The sequence below is a fragment of the Maylandia zebra genome, linkage group LG14 (assembly GCF_041146795.1).
Source record: "Maylandia zebra isolate NMK-2024a linkage group LG14, Mzebra_GT3a, whole genome shotgun sequence".
Classification (NCBI taxonomy): Eukaryota; Metazoa; Chordata; class Actinopteri; order Cichliformes; family Cichlidae; genus Maylandia; species Maylandia zebra.
The window spans coordinates 400,372-417,871 of NC_135180.1; the positions used below are offsets into that span (position 1 = coordinate 400,372).

General features: G+C 44.5%; 2 protein-coding genes across 6 annotated transcripts in view; both read left to right on the forward strand.

Annotated features, from left to right (window-relative positions):
• Nucleotides 1–1,755, forward strand: part of usf1 (upstream transcription factor 1) — a 15,597-nt gene extending 13,842 nt beyond the window's left edge. For 2 of the 3 annotated variants that reach the window (XM_012916220.3, XM_004537921.6), the window contains 5 exons: nt 147–234; nt 332–390; nt 466–560; nt 636–764; nt 1,107–1,755. In XM_012916220.3, the coding sequence (XP_012771674.1) occupies nt 147–234; nt 332–390; nt 466–560; nt 636–764; nt 1,107–1,196 (461 nt within the window). In that variant the 3' untranslated portion in view covers nt 1,197–1,755. The remainder of the gene's footprint in view (nt 1–146; nt 235–331; nt 391–465; nt 561–635; nt 765–1,106) is intronic. The other variant, XM_004537922.6, reaches the window with a different exon arrangement.
• A 96-nt stretch (nt 1,756–1,851) lies between these two features.
• The window catches only part of gkup (glucuronokinase with putative uridyl pyrophosphorylase), a 22,664-nt gene continuing 7,015 nt past the window's right edge, over nt 1,852–17,500 (forward strand). Inside the window, exons 1-16 of one of the 3 annotated variants that reach the window (XM_004537923.6) lie at nt 1,852–2,020; nt 4,309–4,415; nt 4,499–4,543; nt 4,637–4,790; nt 4,880–4,951; nt 7,175–7,263; nt 8,657–8,813; nt 8,996–9,073; nt 13,808–13,899; nt 13,971–14,076; nt 14,151–14,230; nt 14,316–14,384; nt 16,337–16,397; nt 16,504–16,520; nt 16,615–16,672; nt 17,339–17,431. In XM_004537923.6, the coding sequence (XP_004537980.1) occupies nt 1,964–2,020; nt 4,309–4,415; nt 4,499–4,543; nt 4,637–4,790; nt 4,880–4,951; nt 7,175–7,263; nt 8,657–8,813; nt 8,996–9,073; nt 13,808–13,899; nt 13,971–14,076; nt 14,151–14,230; nt 14,316–14,384; nt 16,337–16,397; nt 16,504–16,520; nt 16,615–16,672; nt 17,339–17,431 (1,335 nt within the window). In that variant the 5' untranslated portion in view covers nt 1,852–1,963. Of the gene's footprint in view, nt 2,021–3,559; nt 3,706–4,308; nt 4,416–4,498; nt 4,544–4,636; nt 4,791–4,879; nt 4,952–7,174; nt 7,264–8,656; nt 8,814–8,995; nt 9,074–13,807; nt 13,900–13,970; nt 14,077–14,150; nt 14,231–14,315; nt 14,385–16,336; nt 16,398–16,503; nt 16,521–16,614; nt 16,673–17,338; nt 17,432–17,500 lie in introns of those variants that run through there. The other 2 variants (XM_076892066.1, XM_076892067.1) reach the window with 2 other exon arrangements.

A 17,500-nucleotide genomic window follows, 5' to 3' on the forward strand; every position in this document is an offset into this window, starting at 1 on the left:
TGAACAATCAGCATTTTGACATCCAGCACACACGTGAAACTTCCAGGGAGCAAAGATAACAAGACGCAGCAGTCACATCGTTTTCTGTTTGAAAAGCATGAATCTGGTTACACCGGTCCTCTGAATCTGGCTTTATTGATTTACAGGACAGCTTTATGTGATGATGTCACCACAGGAGGTTTTGACGGGGTCCAATCAAAGGACGATTGCACCTCGAACTCAGCCGTACATTGCGTAATTCCATCTCACGTCTCCAGAATTAGAGCACTTGATATTTAACTTCCCAGTTAGCTGAAGCAGCTCAGTATCTTTGTTGTTACGTGTTTTCTAGGAAGCAGGACGCTCCACGGGCCTCCAGAGATGAGAAACGGCGAGCCCAGCACAACGAAGGTGAGCGCAGACATGCAGCGGTAGCTTGATCTGGCTGTTGTGACAGTGTAAATAAGCGAAATGTTTCACCGACAGTTGAGCGGAGGCGCCGGGACAAGATCAACAACTGGATCGTGCAGCTGTCAAAGGCCATTCCAGACTGTAACGTCGACTACACCAAGACGGGACAGGTGAGCGTTCAGGTACACGGTGGCTTCCAGCCCATTTGAGTAGAAGCTGAAGCTTTATCGTAACTCCTGTTTCAGAGTAAAGGGGGGATCTTGTCCAAAGCCTGCGAGTACATAAAGGAGCTGCGACAGAGCAACCTGAAGCTTGGGGAGGACGTTGGCGTTCTGGATCGTCTAAGAGTTGACAACCAGCTACTGAGACAGGAGGTGTGTCTGCTTCAAGACTAAAGCTGCCCAGCGCCCCAGTAACTTGTAGCTGCTTTGTAACATTCACCTGAAGTTTGAACCAGGACTGCTTCCATTCCAACTGTATATAATACTTCATTTGATCAATGTCCACATGTCCCACAGAATGGCAGGCTGCACTTTCTGAAAGGCTTTAAGACGACGTGAATACATCTAATTACTGCTCCATTTTCTCATGATTTATTAGTTTCCACTGTAACCCCTATCAAAATACAGTCGTCATAAAGTCATGGTGTTTTATTCCAGATGCAAGGGTAAGCCGTTTATTCATGCCTGCTGCATTTCTGCTGTGTACTTGCTCAGGTGGAAGACTGGAAGTCCAAGAATCAGATCCTGAGGAACCTCTTGCGACAGCACGGCATTGTGGGATCGTCCAGCACAGAGCCTCAGTGAGAACCCTGCAGTGATCAAACACGTGGGCCAAAGGAGTACTTGAAATGCTTTGGAGATACTTCATTTGTGATCAGTGTGCATGAAACAGGGGAAAGAAGTGAATATTGTCATTAATATTCAAATCCAACTTCTTTGCTAAATGACATCTTTAAATGTTGTTTTCCGAGCTTTTTACAGCATTCTTTTATCTACAGTACAATCATCATATTGATTTAGCGAAGCCCTCATTTAACGCCTCCCTGCACAAACATTATGATTGTTCATTATCGTTAGCCTCCAGTACAGTAAGCTCACTTTTCTTTCCTTTCTGTGTCCGTGTATCACACACACTCATTCATATGTTCACATTGTTTATCACTTTGATCAGTCGATGCTATGAGTTTGTCATCCAAGAGTCTGACTCTTTGCTTTGTATTTTTAATGTGTCATGAAGCCTCACTGGGGACATTTATTACATTGCAACAATGTAACTAACTAAATAAATTGGAGGGGGGGGCATTGCATAGTAGGTAGGTTATGTATGTCTTTATAATAAAAACAAATATTATGCTACATGTCACGAGCCGCTCTCAGCTGTGATTAATAAAGCTTATGAACTGGTTAAAAGACTTTAGAAAAGCCATTTCCTTTCTAAAGCTTTTATTTTGAAGGCCCCGCTCGGAAGTGGGCGTCTTTGTGGAAGCTAAGGTTTAAGCACATAGCGCAGACATTCCCTACACACACCCTCAGTGTTTAAAGGTTCCAGAGGAGGCCCGGGACCGGCTACGATGATCTGTATCCTGCTGGTAGCCGGGCACGGCACCGTGTTAGAGGCCCAGATTAAGGTGAGTCGGTTCAACGTTGCAGCAGCAACAGTGCAAAGTTCACGTTAGTTGTGAAGCCGCCGAACTGCCCGAAACAAGCTGACACTTTGGCGCCGCTTGAACTCTGGCTAGTGTTCGTACGTCCCTTAGCATGTTTACGAAATATTAACCATGTAATGGGAAATCCGGCTGACAAACCAGCGCATGTTTTCAAAACGTCGTTTTCAACGACGTGTCTGAGTCATTCCTACTATTCGGTGCCATTTCAGTGTGATCACTCTTCATCAAAAAATACAAAATTTTGAATTATTTTAACATTTCATCTAAAAGAGGGATTTTCAACCTATAAGAAAAATGTATTGGTCCAGCTAAGGATATTATATTATAATATTTTTTAAAATCAAAGTCTTTACCCATGACGTGCCAAATGTCCACCCTGTTACAGGACATTCAATTTTCTATTAATAACTGTTTTGAATACACAGTTATAGTAATATTTACATTTTCTAAAAGCTACAATGTCCCTTTTTAAAATCTGCAAGGAAATTTCAAGGAAGTATTTTAAACAAGCATTATATTGAAAGAAGACAGGTTCAGTTTTAAGACACAGTGTAATTTCAAAAGATTGTTTTTAGATTCAAAGGGAATATAAAAAAAAATTGGCTCCATTTTTAAGTAACTTAATTTTGCTGATTCATTCCCTCCCAATAACCAAAGAGACCAAAGAGACCTGTTACAGTGCATAGCAATAACAGGGGTGACGGTAACAGGGGGGAGATTTTATGCTAAACTTAGCCATTACTACTAGTATGATGAACAACAAGCTAGTACATGGTGACCACTAAGAACCATTTTTAACATGTTTATTAGCCATATTATAAAAATTACAAAAAAAAATTTGTTTCCACTATTAATAAGCGTAACAGGTTGGACGTGTTATGCTTTGCCACATTACAAAATCTTGCTAAAACATTGAAAAAAGGGTTGATTAAAGAGTGGTACTTACTCGTCTTCTTCTTGAAAGTTTTCCCTCCAAAATATGTTACATCTGGGAGTGTCATGTGACTAAAAGAATAATCAGGTGATGTGTTCTATGGAATTCTTATCAGAGTAACAGGGGTGACAGTTGATTCAGGGACACAACATTTTTTAAAGATTTTAAGTATTAAACATGCATTAATAATAAAAAAGAACATTTGATGAGGAACATTAGAAATAAGCCAATCCAGAAATTATGAAAAATCTAGATTTATTTATTTATTTTTAAGTTATATTTGTAACTGAAGTCGAGCAAGCATGACTGGGGACATAGTACTTTAGTGACTTGTGCTAAAATAAAAGTAATTTACTTTTAATGTATTTATCCTGTGTATATATCAATGTGTTCTATGGTAGAGGGGGGTTAAACATACAAGAAAATGGTTTAGAAATAAGCATTAGACAAGTTTTACACTAAATATACCATATTATGTCACTAGGACTCAAATGGCACCGAATAGTAAGAATGACCCGTCTGCAGCCCCCCCCCTACAGGCCGTTGCGACGATAACATGGCAGGGTTTTTCTAAAGCGGCGGTGCGCGATAAAGTACTGATGGGACATTCAGTGTTTAAATATCGTCTTTACTATGAGAGACGCTAACAGAGATGGCTTATTTCACTAGTTTGGCCACTGCGTGTGTGCTGTCCACTACACGCCTGTAACTGGTAAGACTTTTCTGTCATAAGGTACAAACTTTTCTGCTCTTTTTTTCAGTGAAGTGTCATTTACATGAAAAATGTATTTTCAAGAGAGATTTTGCAAAGACTGCAGCAGAAATGGCAACAATACGAACACGACAGTTCATTATGGGATCAAAAAAACGCTGGAGTGGTTTAATGCAGGTACAACAGTGCTGCTGTCGGTTTACCAATGCAAGCAACAAAGCAGGACGTGAGCTGCGTCCAGTCCTTGTTTGGTCCTCAGGTATACAAGTCCACGTGATTCTTTTGAGCAGAGGGGGGCTCGCAGAAAATCTCTGTATTTCATGTGAAATAAATGAAAGGTGTAAAAACGTTCAGGTAGTGTGCAGCGCTGTTAGTGTAATCCAAGTTTTAGCTGCTTTCACAAAACCTGTGATGATAGAATTTGTTGAATTGGTTCAGTATCCACGTAAGCCACAGAGATGTTACCACAGCATAGCCCATGTTGTTGATGTGTTGCTACAAAGGTGATAATTAGGCCTATTGACTTAGCCATGTTTCATGCCGAATGGGGAGGCTGTTAGCAGGTTGTGGTTTTTGTGTAGTAAATCTTCCTTTTGCTGCCAGAATGATGAAACAGGCCTGTACAGCCACCTGAGCGGGGTACCTAAGGCCTTGCTTCCTGGAATTGGAGGAAAGAAGATCCTTGACTTTTGGTGGGAAACTGTCAACATGTGCGTGAGCGTGATCCACACGTGATCCGGAGAGCTTTCATGTTCCTCTGCATCTCACTGACGGTGTCTGTCTGTGTCTCCAGGCGCCAGCTGTTCACAGAGGTCTATCTGGTTACCAATGCTGATAAGTGAGTGGCAGTGATTGCACGGATTGGCTGGTGTTTGGAAACTTTGCCATAGTTTTGCTTTTCCTTCCACTCCTGTTCTCTGAACCCGACCAGGTACAAGCACTACGAGCGCTGGGCCACAGCTACCGACTTCCCTGTGGAAAATATCATAAATGACGGCAGTACTACGCTGGAGGATCGCCTCGGGGCCGTGGCTGACCTGGAGTTGGTCGTACGCAGCCGGAAGCTGCAGGACGACATTATGGTGGTATGATCGCTCTGTCCGTGCCTAATGGACTAAATAACACTGAACAATCCCGAAGCCTGCTATTCAGCGTTTCTTCTCTGTGTGAGCAGATTGCTGGAGACATGCTGTGTGCAGACCAAAACTTTGACATTGCTCAAGTTATTCGCTTCTTCAGGTCAAAGGTGAGATTTTCATAGTACAGGTAGATGCCATTTATCTTGTATGAACTGACACCAAGCCTTGTGTTTTCATGACAGACTGCATATAAAAGACCATCACAGTGATGGTACCTGTTGGTCGAGTGTGTGGTTATCATCTAACTGTAGCAGATGTTAAAGTTTTAACATTTAATGTAGTCTTTTGAGTGGACAGTGTGAACTTCTGTGAGGTATATGTTACGCCCCTAGTCTAGGCGTGTAGAGACGTACATAAGGTTGGAGGAGAGAGAGACAAATCCCCGCCCTGGTTCCCAAGCCAGACATCCAAAACCAGTTGTGAGTAAAAAAGGTGATTTGTATTACAGGTAATGAAGCATAGCTCCAGGGTGAACCCAGGCCAAAGTAATAAACAAAACCAACTAAGTCCCACCAGAGAAAACTAACTAAACCCTAAGAAAGAAACAGAACAAACAAATGACAATACTAACCCTCGCTCCCTAACCCGGAAAACAGGAGAAAACTGTTTCAAAGAAAAGGCGGCTCCCCCCTTCTGCTTCAGAGTGCCTAAGCACTAAGTTAACACACCAAGAGCGGCTCTCACAGATCACGCTCACACACATGCACAGTAACAGTTTAGGCTGGGAAACCAGGTCAGGACCGCGTCGGCTGTCAAGCTACTCGCTCGCCCCACTCTCTCTCTCTCTCTCGGGAGCTGTCAGAGCGGCTTTTTGAACGTGGTCACCTGTTCCATGGTCCAATCAGCTGCTCACTACTCTTCATTAGGGGAGGGACCTGTAAAGAGTCTTAAACACAGTAAAGAGACACAGAACAAACAGCCCACACAGTGTTCTTATGGCCACAGCCGTAACAGTATAGCAGTGGTGTGGTAGGAGATACTACTGTGGATCAGTATGGCCGACATAGTTTGACTGACATCAGCTGATATGATGGGTGATATTTATCTTGTGCCAAATGTGCAAAGTTGAAGTGATGAAGCACCTGTCAGCTGAAACAAAGGTGAGCACATTAAACCATATACATATTAAATCATATTGCTATTTCAGTGCACGCTAGAAGAAACATGGGAAATATGTTTGCTTGTGTTTTTTAAAATCATTTCACAGTGATATGGCTGCTGTCTTGTACAGCGCAGCTGTTACTTTCAACTATTTAAAGAGACACAGCCTTCAATCATGTTATGAATGTTGCTGTTTGTCCACCAGGGGGCAGTCTGCCACTTCCCTGTTGGCAACAAGTAGCCTATTATTTTTAAACTTCATTATCAAATTATCTTCATAAGGACTCATAAATAACTCTAATGATATCTCTTTATGTTTTATGTGTTTTTAAAAAGATCACATTTAAAATAGTCACCTTTTTTAAATCACCAAATATTGGTATTGGTCATAAAATCGTCTATCAGTCCGATCACCGTGTTTGTTTAATGGTTTGTAACACTGACAGCACTCTGTGACTTTTGTTTTCATACAAATCAAACATTTGTCACAATGAGGTCAGTTTTTAAAAAAAGCAAAGAATGAATTCAGCACGGTAGCGTGGAGGTTAGTGCTGTCGCCTTACAGCAGGGGTGTCGAACTCCAGGCCTCACGGGCCGGTGTCCTCGATCCAACACAGCTCATTTAAATGTGTTGAAGTTCTCCAGAGGCCTGGTAATGAACCAGTCATTTGATTCAGGTGTGTTGACCCATGGTGATATCTAACACCTGTTGGACCCCGGCCCTCGAGGCCTGGAGTTCCCCACCCCTGCCTCACAGCAACAAGGTCCTGGGTTTGAATCCACTGTATGGGCGGGGCCTTTCTGTTTGGAGCTTGCATGTTTTCCTGTGTCTGTGGGTTCTCCCCGGGTACTCTGGCATCCTCCCACAGTCCAAAGACATGCAGTTAGTGCGGTTAACTGGTGATTGTGAATTTCCCATAAGTGTGAATGGTCATCTGTGTTAGCCCTGCGACAGACTGGTGATCTGTCCAGGGTGTATCCTGCCTCTCGCCTCTGTAGTAGCTGGGATAGGCTTCCCCTGTGACTCTGATAAAGATAAGTGGAAGAGATTGGATGGATGGGATGAATTCCACAGAAGGTTACACAGTCGTAAGTTGGTTATTGGCTATGATATGGGCTTAAGAGTTAACAGTTTGTAGCTTTTGTGCAGCAGTTTTGCTAATAAGCCCTTTTTGTGGATTAAGGGTGAATTATGTGTGCTAGCTCACCATGTTGTGTCTCCACTGCAGCCTGGTGAGCTGATCATATACTACGAGCTGGAAGAAGGAGAGAAGAGCAGCTCCAGAGGCATCGTAGAGGTCTGCCATGATTCCCACAGGTGAGGTCGGTGCTGGCAACATTCCTTAGAAATGCTGGTCCACGGTGACATGATAGCATCACACAGCAGAGTTGTTGTCGTTTGATCACAGTTAACTCCGTGTCCTGCTCAAAAAGCCAGTTTGAGATGATTTGAGCTTTGTTGTGTTATACTGTTGGAAGCAGCGATCAGACATAAATACACTGTGGTCATAAAGGGACATGATCGGATACAGCACTATACATGATGTAGCCGCTACTGAAAATATCCCCCACACCCTAACAGCAGCACCACCTGCTTGAACTGACTGGACAACACAGGATGGATTCAAGCTTTCATTAAATTACACCAAACTGTGAGCCAACATCCAAATGTTGTGACACGCCTCAAGACCTGGGGTCCGTTCTTCGTACCTCGCTTACTACATCCAAGATCAAATCATCGCGCTAACTGTGAGCTCGCTATTCCGGTTCTCCGAACACACCTGTTGTTGACGATTAGTACAGCTGGATGAAGTAATGTGAGATCACTGGGTGGCTTAACAGGGGCTACGCATCGATAGTAGAAACATTGATCTGCAACCCTTTGATTGGTCGGCGAAAATGTCGAAGGAGCGCGCTCGGTATTTTTCGGCAGCAGAGCAAGAACTCTTGATTGAGGGATTTCAGGAGTTTCAGAGTTTAATTAAAACACAAGGGAACACTGCAAATGCTGCAAAAGCAAGGAGAGAGGGCTGGCAGAAAGTTGCTGACAAATTAAACTCGTAAGTGATTTAATAATAACAATAATAATGGATTGGATTTATACAGCGCTTTTCAAGGCACCCAAAGCGCTTTACAATGCCACTATTCATTCACTCTCACATTCACACACTGGTGGAGGCAGCTACGGTTGTAGCCACAGCTGCCCTGGGGCCGACTGACAGAAGCTGCCATATCGCACCATCGGCCCCTCTGGCCAACACCAGTAGGCGGTAGGTGAAGCGTCTTGCCCAAGGACACAACGACCAGACTGTCCGAGCCTTCCGGTTACAGGACGAACTGCCAACTCCTTGAGCCATGATCAACCAATTTGAAATTTAACAAAACAAACAAAACATTTATGGAAATATTTGTGGCTGTTTGTTGTTTGTTTTGTTCTACTTGAACACTGAAGTGGCCCTTACATGAGGAGGGTTCAGGTTAGCTCATCTAAGTGTGAGACCTGCTGTAGCCATCGGCTTTAAATTTTGACCTGTTGTCCATTCACAGCGGCTCTTCTGTGGTTCACTTACTGTTGCTTTCCCATCAGTTCAAAGGAAAATGCAGACTTACGATTGGCTGTGAAATATTTGTGTTAATTATGTTATTAATTATGTTGTGTTAATATTTGCAGCTGAGAGTGAATGCTTTATATGCTGCACTTTCTGAATCAGGGTAACTCGCTTCTTGGAAAAGCCACAGGAAGGGCAGACGGCGTCCCAGCTAGCCAGCGTGGTGTTCTACTGCATCCAGAGGGACACGCTGTCCTACATGTCGGACTTCCTGAGCCAGCAGCCTCAGACCGTGGGCAGGGCTTTTGGACAGTTCTGGGTTCGTAAAGCTAAAGCAGCTCACGTGCTTCTTTCCATGCAGGCAGCAATGTGCAGGAACAGTTTTGAACTCAACTGCCTTTTATTCTTGTTGCATTGTTGTATCTAAACCCATCAAATCCATCCAACTTTATAACAAGCTAAAAAAAGTGAAGACTTACTTTAATGGCTGTTTCTCCTCAGGAGTGGCTCATCAATGAGAAGCAGCGCCACGTGTTTGGTATGAAGCTTCCTACTGGCTTCCAGCTGATCGGACAAGTGGTTTGTATTCTTACCTCAGCTCGACACTTCCCTCTGCATCAATGCAAACAAGCTGGAGACGAGTGCTCGATTTATTTTATACTCGAGTTTGTCAGCAAATGAGGCCGTACCACGGAGAATCCTGGCTTCTGCATTAAGGCTGTTTGCAGTGAACAATCAAGATGAGTAAATACATTTAAGCTGCAATGTTGTGGCCAGAGGAACAAACAGTAACTCAGTCTCAGAGTCAGTTATCCTGCAGGTTCAAATGAATAAAGTTCAAATTTGGGCTGTTTTGAGATCAGTTTGGCAGTTTTTCAAACATGTAGATTTTATAGGTCATCGGAGAACATTACACACAATCAGACATAATGAACTTCACCTGCACAGTCAGCCGTGTTGAATCTTGGTCAGATAGCACTGAGTGTAGACTGAGGAGTGGGTGAGGTAGGTGAAGCTGAAGCCATCAGAAGCAGGTGATAGTAAGTGCCTGATGTGGAAGAACATGTTCAAACCAAGAGGCACAAGTTGCCTGCCTGCAGTCAATGTATCACCGTGAGTAAAGCGTCTATAACCCTAACCCGAGTTACTGGTTCTGTTAGCTCTATGAGGATGTAACATCCTGGACAGGGAGGAACGCTGGTTTGAGCGCCGAGTCAAGGAGGCCATTTACATGAAAAAGGGAAAGACCATCTCTGAATGGAGGAGGGGCCTAAGGGTACATCTGTCACCATCTTACAATGCTGTGATTGCAGCCATTCCCCAACTCTCTGTGAATGGGACTGATGGCCATTGATCAGTGGTTGTTGATCAATGGTCATGAGAATTTGTATAATTATGATGAAGGAACTGACCTCCCAGCCCTTTGTTCCTCAGTGGGCTGGTTTCAGTCACTATGCAAATGTCCTGTTTATAAGATTGAAACCTGCAGTCAGCTGAGACTGAAGACATCACCTGGATGAGACACGAAACGTTTCTCCCACTGAAAACATCCATCCATCATCCATCCATCTTCATCCGCTTTATCCGAGGCCGGGTCGCGGGGGCAGCAGCCTAAGCAAAGAGGCCCAGACCTCCCTCTCCCCAGCCACCTCCTCCAGCTTATCCGGGGGAACACCAAGGCGTTCCCAGGCCAGCCGAGAGATATAATCTCTCCAGCGTGTCCTGGGTCTGCCCCGAGGCCTCCTCCCGGTGGGACATGCCTGGAACACCTCACCCAGGAGGCGCCCAGGGGGCATCCTCGCCAGATGCCCGAACCACCTCAGCTGGCTCCTTTCGATGTGGAGCAGCAGCGGCTCTACTCTGAGCCCCTCCCGGATGGCCGAACTTCTCACCCTATCTCTAAGGGAGAGGCCAGCCACCCTTCGGAGGAAGCTAATTTCTGCCGCTTGTATCCGCGATCTCGTTCTTTCGGTCACTACCCACAGCTCGTGGCCATAGGTGAGGGTAGGGACGTAGATCGACCGGTAAATTGAGAGCTTTGCTTTTACACTCAGCTCCCTCTTCACCACGACGGACCGGTGCAGCGTCCGCATTACTGCAGCTGCAGCCCCAATCCGTCTGTCGATCTCCGGCTCCCATCACTCGCGAACAAGACCCCGAGATACTTGAACTCCTCCACTTGGGGCAGGAACTCATCCCCGACCCGAAGTGGGCACGCCACCCTCTCCGTGAATTCGCTACCGCTACCAGGTGTGTTGACCCAGGGTGAGATCTAACACCTGCAGGACACCGGCTCTCGAGGCCTGGAGTTCCTGCCATAACCCCACCTCTGCTAAACTCTACACTTGGCACAGTGCAGTACTAGTACTGTGCCCCTGGCAACCGTCAAACCCAGACTTGTCTATTGATGTTTAGTAGTGAGGAAATTTCACAGCTGGATTTGTTACACAGGTGATATCCTGTCATGGTACCACACTGGACTTCAGTGAGCTCCTATGAGCGACCCATTCTTTCACAAATGTACAGACCCTTTCCAAAAAATTAGAATATCATGGAAAAGTTTATTTATTTCCATAATTCCATTCAAAACATTAAACTTTCATAGATTATAGATTCAGGGCCCACAAACGATTTCAAGTACTTAGTAGTTTATTTGTACATAATTTGGGCTTCCAGCTCATGAAATCCATGAAAACATGATTTCGAAAAATTAGAAACTATAAAGACATGAGCCCAAATTTTACAGGGCATGAATGTTTTAAACTGAGTTTTACACATAACTCATCTACTAACTCAGACCTTCCCAAAGTGTGGGGCCCGCCAGAGCCATTGCAGGGGGGGCGCGGCATGAAAAGGGGGAAAAAACAAAATGCTTGGACACTGCTAGCAAGGGCTCCCACAGAAACGCAAAGCAGGAGATGAAGCATCGCTGAATATGTTTCCAAACCAATTTCCTTCCAAGCCAAAGACTAGAAAATATGGTGAAGCACATCTGCCCTTTGGCTTCACCTGCACAGGTGCTGAGGTAGGTCTCCCTGCAGGTTTTCCCTGTCGGGAGCAGCGCTGGGCTGTTTAAACCACGGACAAACAGGATCCCACAGCTGTTTATGTTTTTAAACCCATTTTGCACAGAGAGACATTTTTTGAAAAATGTATTGACAGCAATGTTGAATATTACAGTATTACACAGGAAAAAACAACTACATGTAAAACAATCACACCGTGACGCCTCTGCCTTTGTAAATAGAGGGACAGTAACTGCGTGTTTATGTAAGCGTGTAAACCTGCAGATAGAGACAAAATACTCTTAATCTGACTATCTGTCATTCTGCAATTCATCTCATGTAAACAATAACGTGGCCACAGCGTGATGTGAATAAAGGCACATACCTTTGACGTTGCGTGACGAACTCTGTATTCCTCGTCCACACGTAAACACAAAAAAGGAGTTTAAAAAATCTGTTTTTGGTGATTCGAAACGCCGTTTAGGTGGACGAAACAGCTGCGTTTTCAAAATCACCCGTGTAGGTGCGGACGCAGCGTAAAAGAGTTGGTAGTTTATTTTCTTACTACCTGCAGATTACTTGTATTTGCTTAATTGTTTACTAAATGTTTGAGGTGTGAAATAAACCGCAATGGAGCAAAATATGGGCATGTGTGGTTGGAGGATGTTTGCGAGAGGGGGCGAATATTTTTCTTGTCAAACAAAGGGGGGCCCAGCAAAAAAAGTTTGGAACCACTGTACTAACTCAAAGCACCTGCACAGGTTTTCCCAGGTGTCATTAATTTGCTTCACTTTGATCCAGTTATCTCAGTTAGGTTCAATATGGGGAAGACTGCACACTTGACAACTGGCCAGAGGAGCATCAATGGTACCCGCCATAGGATGGGTAAGCCACAAAAGTTTATAGCTAAGGAGGCTGGCTGTTTAGAGTGCTGTGTCCAAGCATATCAATGGAAAGTCTAGTGGAAGGGCAAAATGTGGCAGGAGAAGATGCACCAGCATTCAGCGGATTATCAGACAGAAGATTCAAGAATCTGGTAGAGACCCAGAAAGAGTGGAATGAGGCAGGAATCAAAGCTTCAAAACCACTTCTGAGCCTGAGCGACTCAACTGGGCCAAGGAGAAGATGGACTGGACTGTTGGCCAGTGGTCAAAGGTCCTCTTTTCTGATGAAAGTAAAGTGTGCCTTTCATTCAGGAATCAAGGTCCAAGTGTTTGGAGGAAGATGGGTGAGGAACAGAACCCAAGTTGTTTGAGGTTCAGTGTCAAATAACCACAGTCAGTCATGATTTGGGCTGCAATGTCCGGTGCAGGTGTTGGTAAACTCTGCCTTCTTAAATCCAAGGTTACCGCAACAGTCTACCAGAGTGTTTTAGATGACTTTATGATTCCTTCTGCTGAGGATCTGTATGGAGATGCAGATTTCATCTTCCAGCAGGACATGGCCCCTGCCCATACCGCCAGAAGCACCAAAACCTGGTTTGATTGCCATGCCATCACAGTGCTTGACTGGCCAGCCAACTCACCAGACCTAAACCCCATTGAGAATCTATGGGGTATGAAGAGGAAAAGACCCAGACCCCAAAACAAAAAGCTGACAGCAAGTACCAAGGAAATCTGGGCCTCCATAACTACCAGGCAATGCCACAGGCTGATTGCATCAATGCCACATCGAGGCAGTGGTTAAGGCGAAGGGATTCCCAACCAAGTATTGAAGATTGACATATCATTTTGAAAATACCACATTTTGATTAATTTGATGTGATCCTAATTTTTTTTTTCCTGCAAAAAATGAGAAGTGAATGGTGAGGTCTTCACAGTATTCTTTTTTTTTTGAAATCATGTTTTCATGGATTTCATGAGCTGGAAGCCCAAATTATGTACAAATAAACAACTAAGTACTTGAAATCGTCTATGAGAGTTTAACGTTGTGAATGGAATTATGGAAATTCCATTCAGAATATCATTTTCCATGATATTCTAATTTTTTGGAAAGAGTCTGTATGTAGAAGCAGCCTGCTTGCCTTGGTGTGTGATTTTATGCAGCTGTGCCCATGACAGTGATTGGAACACCTGGTTTGGACGGGCGAGTCAATATAGTGTACTCTCGAGTACCTGAAGCTAGAACTGCGCAGGATGGATCCTCTTTAAGGGAACCATTGTCTGGGGTAAAAAGAGTAAAACAAAATTGCATTTATATTTTACATTAATGTAAAATCTATCTTAAGTACATTTCTGCATACAGTTACTTTACTTCCTTTTTCTGGTTAAATTTCAGTCTAACACCACTTTCTCTCACAACATCTCAGGGACTGTCAGACTACACCAAGTGGCTCACCCACTACTCCACCAAGCAGCAAGGCAGCCCTGCTAAACCTATTACATGCCGGTCATACGCCAGGTAAGAAAGCATGGACACGCAACTGCCACACTTTGGTATAAAATACTTCCCAAATCTCTGACGACTCCCAGGGTGGGACTAATGGGGAATCCCTCAGATGGCTTCAATGGAAAAACAATCGCCATGACCATCGCTAACTTCTGGGCTGAGGTTACTCTGCTGGAGACCCAGACTTTGGTAATACAAATGACCACATATTCTTATAAACTAAAACATCTCCACTCTGTTCTAAAGTATTGTGACCTTTGTAGGTTTTAGTCCCTCATCCACTCAACGACCCCACAGAGTTTGGCAGCCTGCAAGATCTGTTCTGTATCAGCAGGAAGGAAGGGTGTGTATGCAGCCAGCTGACTGAGCCCAAAGGCAGGATGGAGGCGTCATAGTGAGGAAGTCTTTGTCTTTATTACTGATTGCAGGTACCTGGGGGGTCTTCGACTGCTACAGGCGACATGTAAGAAGTTTTACCAGTTCTGCTCCAAACAAGGGTGAGGGTACCTGCTGCTATCCGTCTGTGTAGATCACAGGTGTCAAACTCCAGGCCTCGAGGGTCAGCGTTATGTAGGTTTTAGATGTGTCTTGATCCAACACATCTGATTTAAATGGCTAAATGACCTCCTCAACCTGTCCTGAAGTTCTCCAGAGGCCTGGTAACGAGGTAATGTGATTCAGGTGTGTTGACCCAGGGTGAGATCTAAAACCTGCAGGACACCGGCCCTCGAGGCCTGGAGTTGGACACCCCTGGTGTAGATGATCTCTAATGTACTCTGTGCGTGTCTGCTGATTCATAAGAGCTAAAACACTTCATAACAAAGCCTTGTCTCTTATTGAAAGCAGGTGAAGAATTACCTGCTTTGACATAAGAGCTTGTAGAGAAAATGTAATGAAAAAAATGAAAAAGTAATTAATAACAAGCTGCTAATGTCAGATCTCACATGCTTACACAGTGGATACTAGTGGACAGTTGTAACACTTACAAGGTACATCTGAAGGCAATACTCAGATCTGATGCTCAAGGGGACCATACTTTCCTTCAAGACAATGTTAGGATGTATTTATATCTCTGTGTGACTGAAAAGCCAGTGTTGCTCGTGTAACTTCTAGAAAGGTTAATGACGAGAACTCGCAGCTGTTGAGCTGAACCGCAGTTAGCACCAAGGTGTCAACAACGAAACCTGGGATGTGACGTGGACGAGATTTACAACAAAAGTCTCCACAGCCTATGTCAGCATGGGGACAGGAAGGTTGACTTGGACAAAGCAACCAATCTCAGTCAAAGCTGTGTCACGGCGTGCTAGCCAACCACCCTCTGAATGTAGACCGATTAGTTATACTTCTTTGCGATGTGGATTTATTGGATTTTCATCATTTGTTTAGTGCCGTTGATCATGTTAGCCATGTAGTATTGTCTCTGATATGACTGAGCTTGTGTAACAGGCTGTAGATTGTATGGTTAGCCTGTTAGCTGTAACTGAGCAAATGTGTCAAATCATTCGTCTAAATATTTGAATGTTTTCAGTCTGTGCAGACTGTCTGTCCTTAAACGTTTGTGAACGAGTTCACTGAATGTGCGTGTGCTGCTATAACACGGGCCGTCAGTTTGTGACGGCATTTTGCTACATCAGACCGTCGGCACTTGTGTTGGCAGACATGCTGGTATTAGCTAACCGTCCATTCATGAACTGATTGAGTTTGATCATAAAATTCAAGCTACTCCTGGAGTCCAAGAATCCATCCATCCATTCGCTTCCGCTGATCCTTTTCAGGGTCGCGGGGGGCGCTGGAGCCCATCCCAGCTGTCATAGGGCGAGAGGCGGGGTACACCCTGGACAGGTCGCCAGTCTGTCGCAGGGCCAACACACAGGGACAGACAACCATTCACACTCACATTCACTCGCACATTCACACCTAGTGACAATTTGTATTATCCAATTAACCTATCCCCACAAGCTGCATGTCTTTGGACGGTGGGAGGAAGCCGGAGTACCCGGAGAGAACCCACGCAAACACGGGGAGAACATGCAAACTCCACACAGAAAGACCCCGGCCTGATGGTGGAATTGAACTCAGGACCTTCTTGCTGTGCGGCAACAGTGCTAACCACCGTGCCACCGTGCTGCCTGAGTCCAAGAATAAACATGGAAATACAAAGTCCAGTTTTATTAAAGTACAAATACTCACTTACTTTCAGTAATACAGACACAACTGTAAACGACTGCATGAGTTCACTGTTGAATTGTCTGAGAGTGCTATGGTTGTAGACAGGGCCGCGCAGAGACATTAGAAGGGGTGGGTACTCAAGCCCCGCCCCCCACATGTGCCTGGTTGTAGATATGTGGAAAGGTTCAAATGCCACCAGAACCCTGTTAGCTGTTTACAAGTTTGGATCACACAGGCTGGTTTTCAAAGCTCATCCAATGCTCTGCATTCTTCTCTGCAGGATTGCTTTGACAAAGCAGAACTTCACCCTGAAGTACGACACCAACATTCCCCGACAAGTGGTAAGGATCCCTTCAGATACTTCAGAGTGTAACACGTAAACGGTTGTGGCCTGTTTGCATCTAATTCAGTCTAATGATGATGTCGTATATTTGTGTTTGTGTGAAGGGCCTTGCTGGAAGCAGGTGAGTATTTTTGCTTTGTTTTGAAATGGCGTACCATAACTCAGAGGTCATTTTGTGCACTTTGTAATGTTCTACTTGTTTATGATTCTCACAGTGCCATCGTCTCAGCTACTCTGAAGTGTCTCATGAAGTTCTACAACATCACAGATAATGTGAGGACATGTGACCAGTCTACCTACACACATATCTGCTTCCCTGGGTGAATGGGTTAAATGCAGAGGAACTATTTCCCTATGGGGACTAACACGCACACTTTACTTTATCTGAAATACAGGGTGGCCATTTATATGGATACACTGTAATAACATGGGGATGGTTGGTGGTATTAAAGTCCTGTTTGTGGCACATTAGTATATGTGAGGGGGGAAACTCCTCAAGATGGGCGGTGACCATGGTGGCCATTTAGAAGTCGGCCATCTTGGATGCAACTTTTGTTTTTTCAATAGGAAGAGGGCCATGTGACACATCAAACTTGGTAATGTCACAAGAAAAACAATGGTGTGCTTGGTTTCAACGTAACTTTATTCTTTCATGAGTTATTTACAAGTTTCTGACCACTTATAAAATGTGTTCAATGTGCTGCCCATTGTGTTGGATTGTCAATGCAACCCTCTTCTCCCACTCTGCACACACTGATAGCAACACCGCAGGAGAAAAGCCAGCACAGGCACACATGGAATTCAATGGAAAGGTGGCGTGTGGACAAAGAAAGGCATATTTGAGTTCCTGAGTGCAGATCTGGGTCTTCTTCTCTAAAACTGTACTGCACTGAATGTCGTCCTGAGTCACGTTTGTTTTGGTTTTTATTAATGCTGCAGGATCTTCCCAAACCAATCAGAGCCAACTTCATCCTCGATGTGGAGACGGATGAGCTGTCCATTACTGCTGGGCTGCAGGACCGAGTGGTACAGGTCAGTCTGATGACCCACGGTGCGTGGACCTGCCTGTCAGTGTTAACTGTGAAGTGACAGACGGTACTG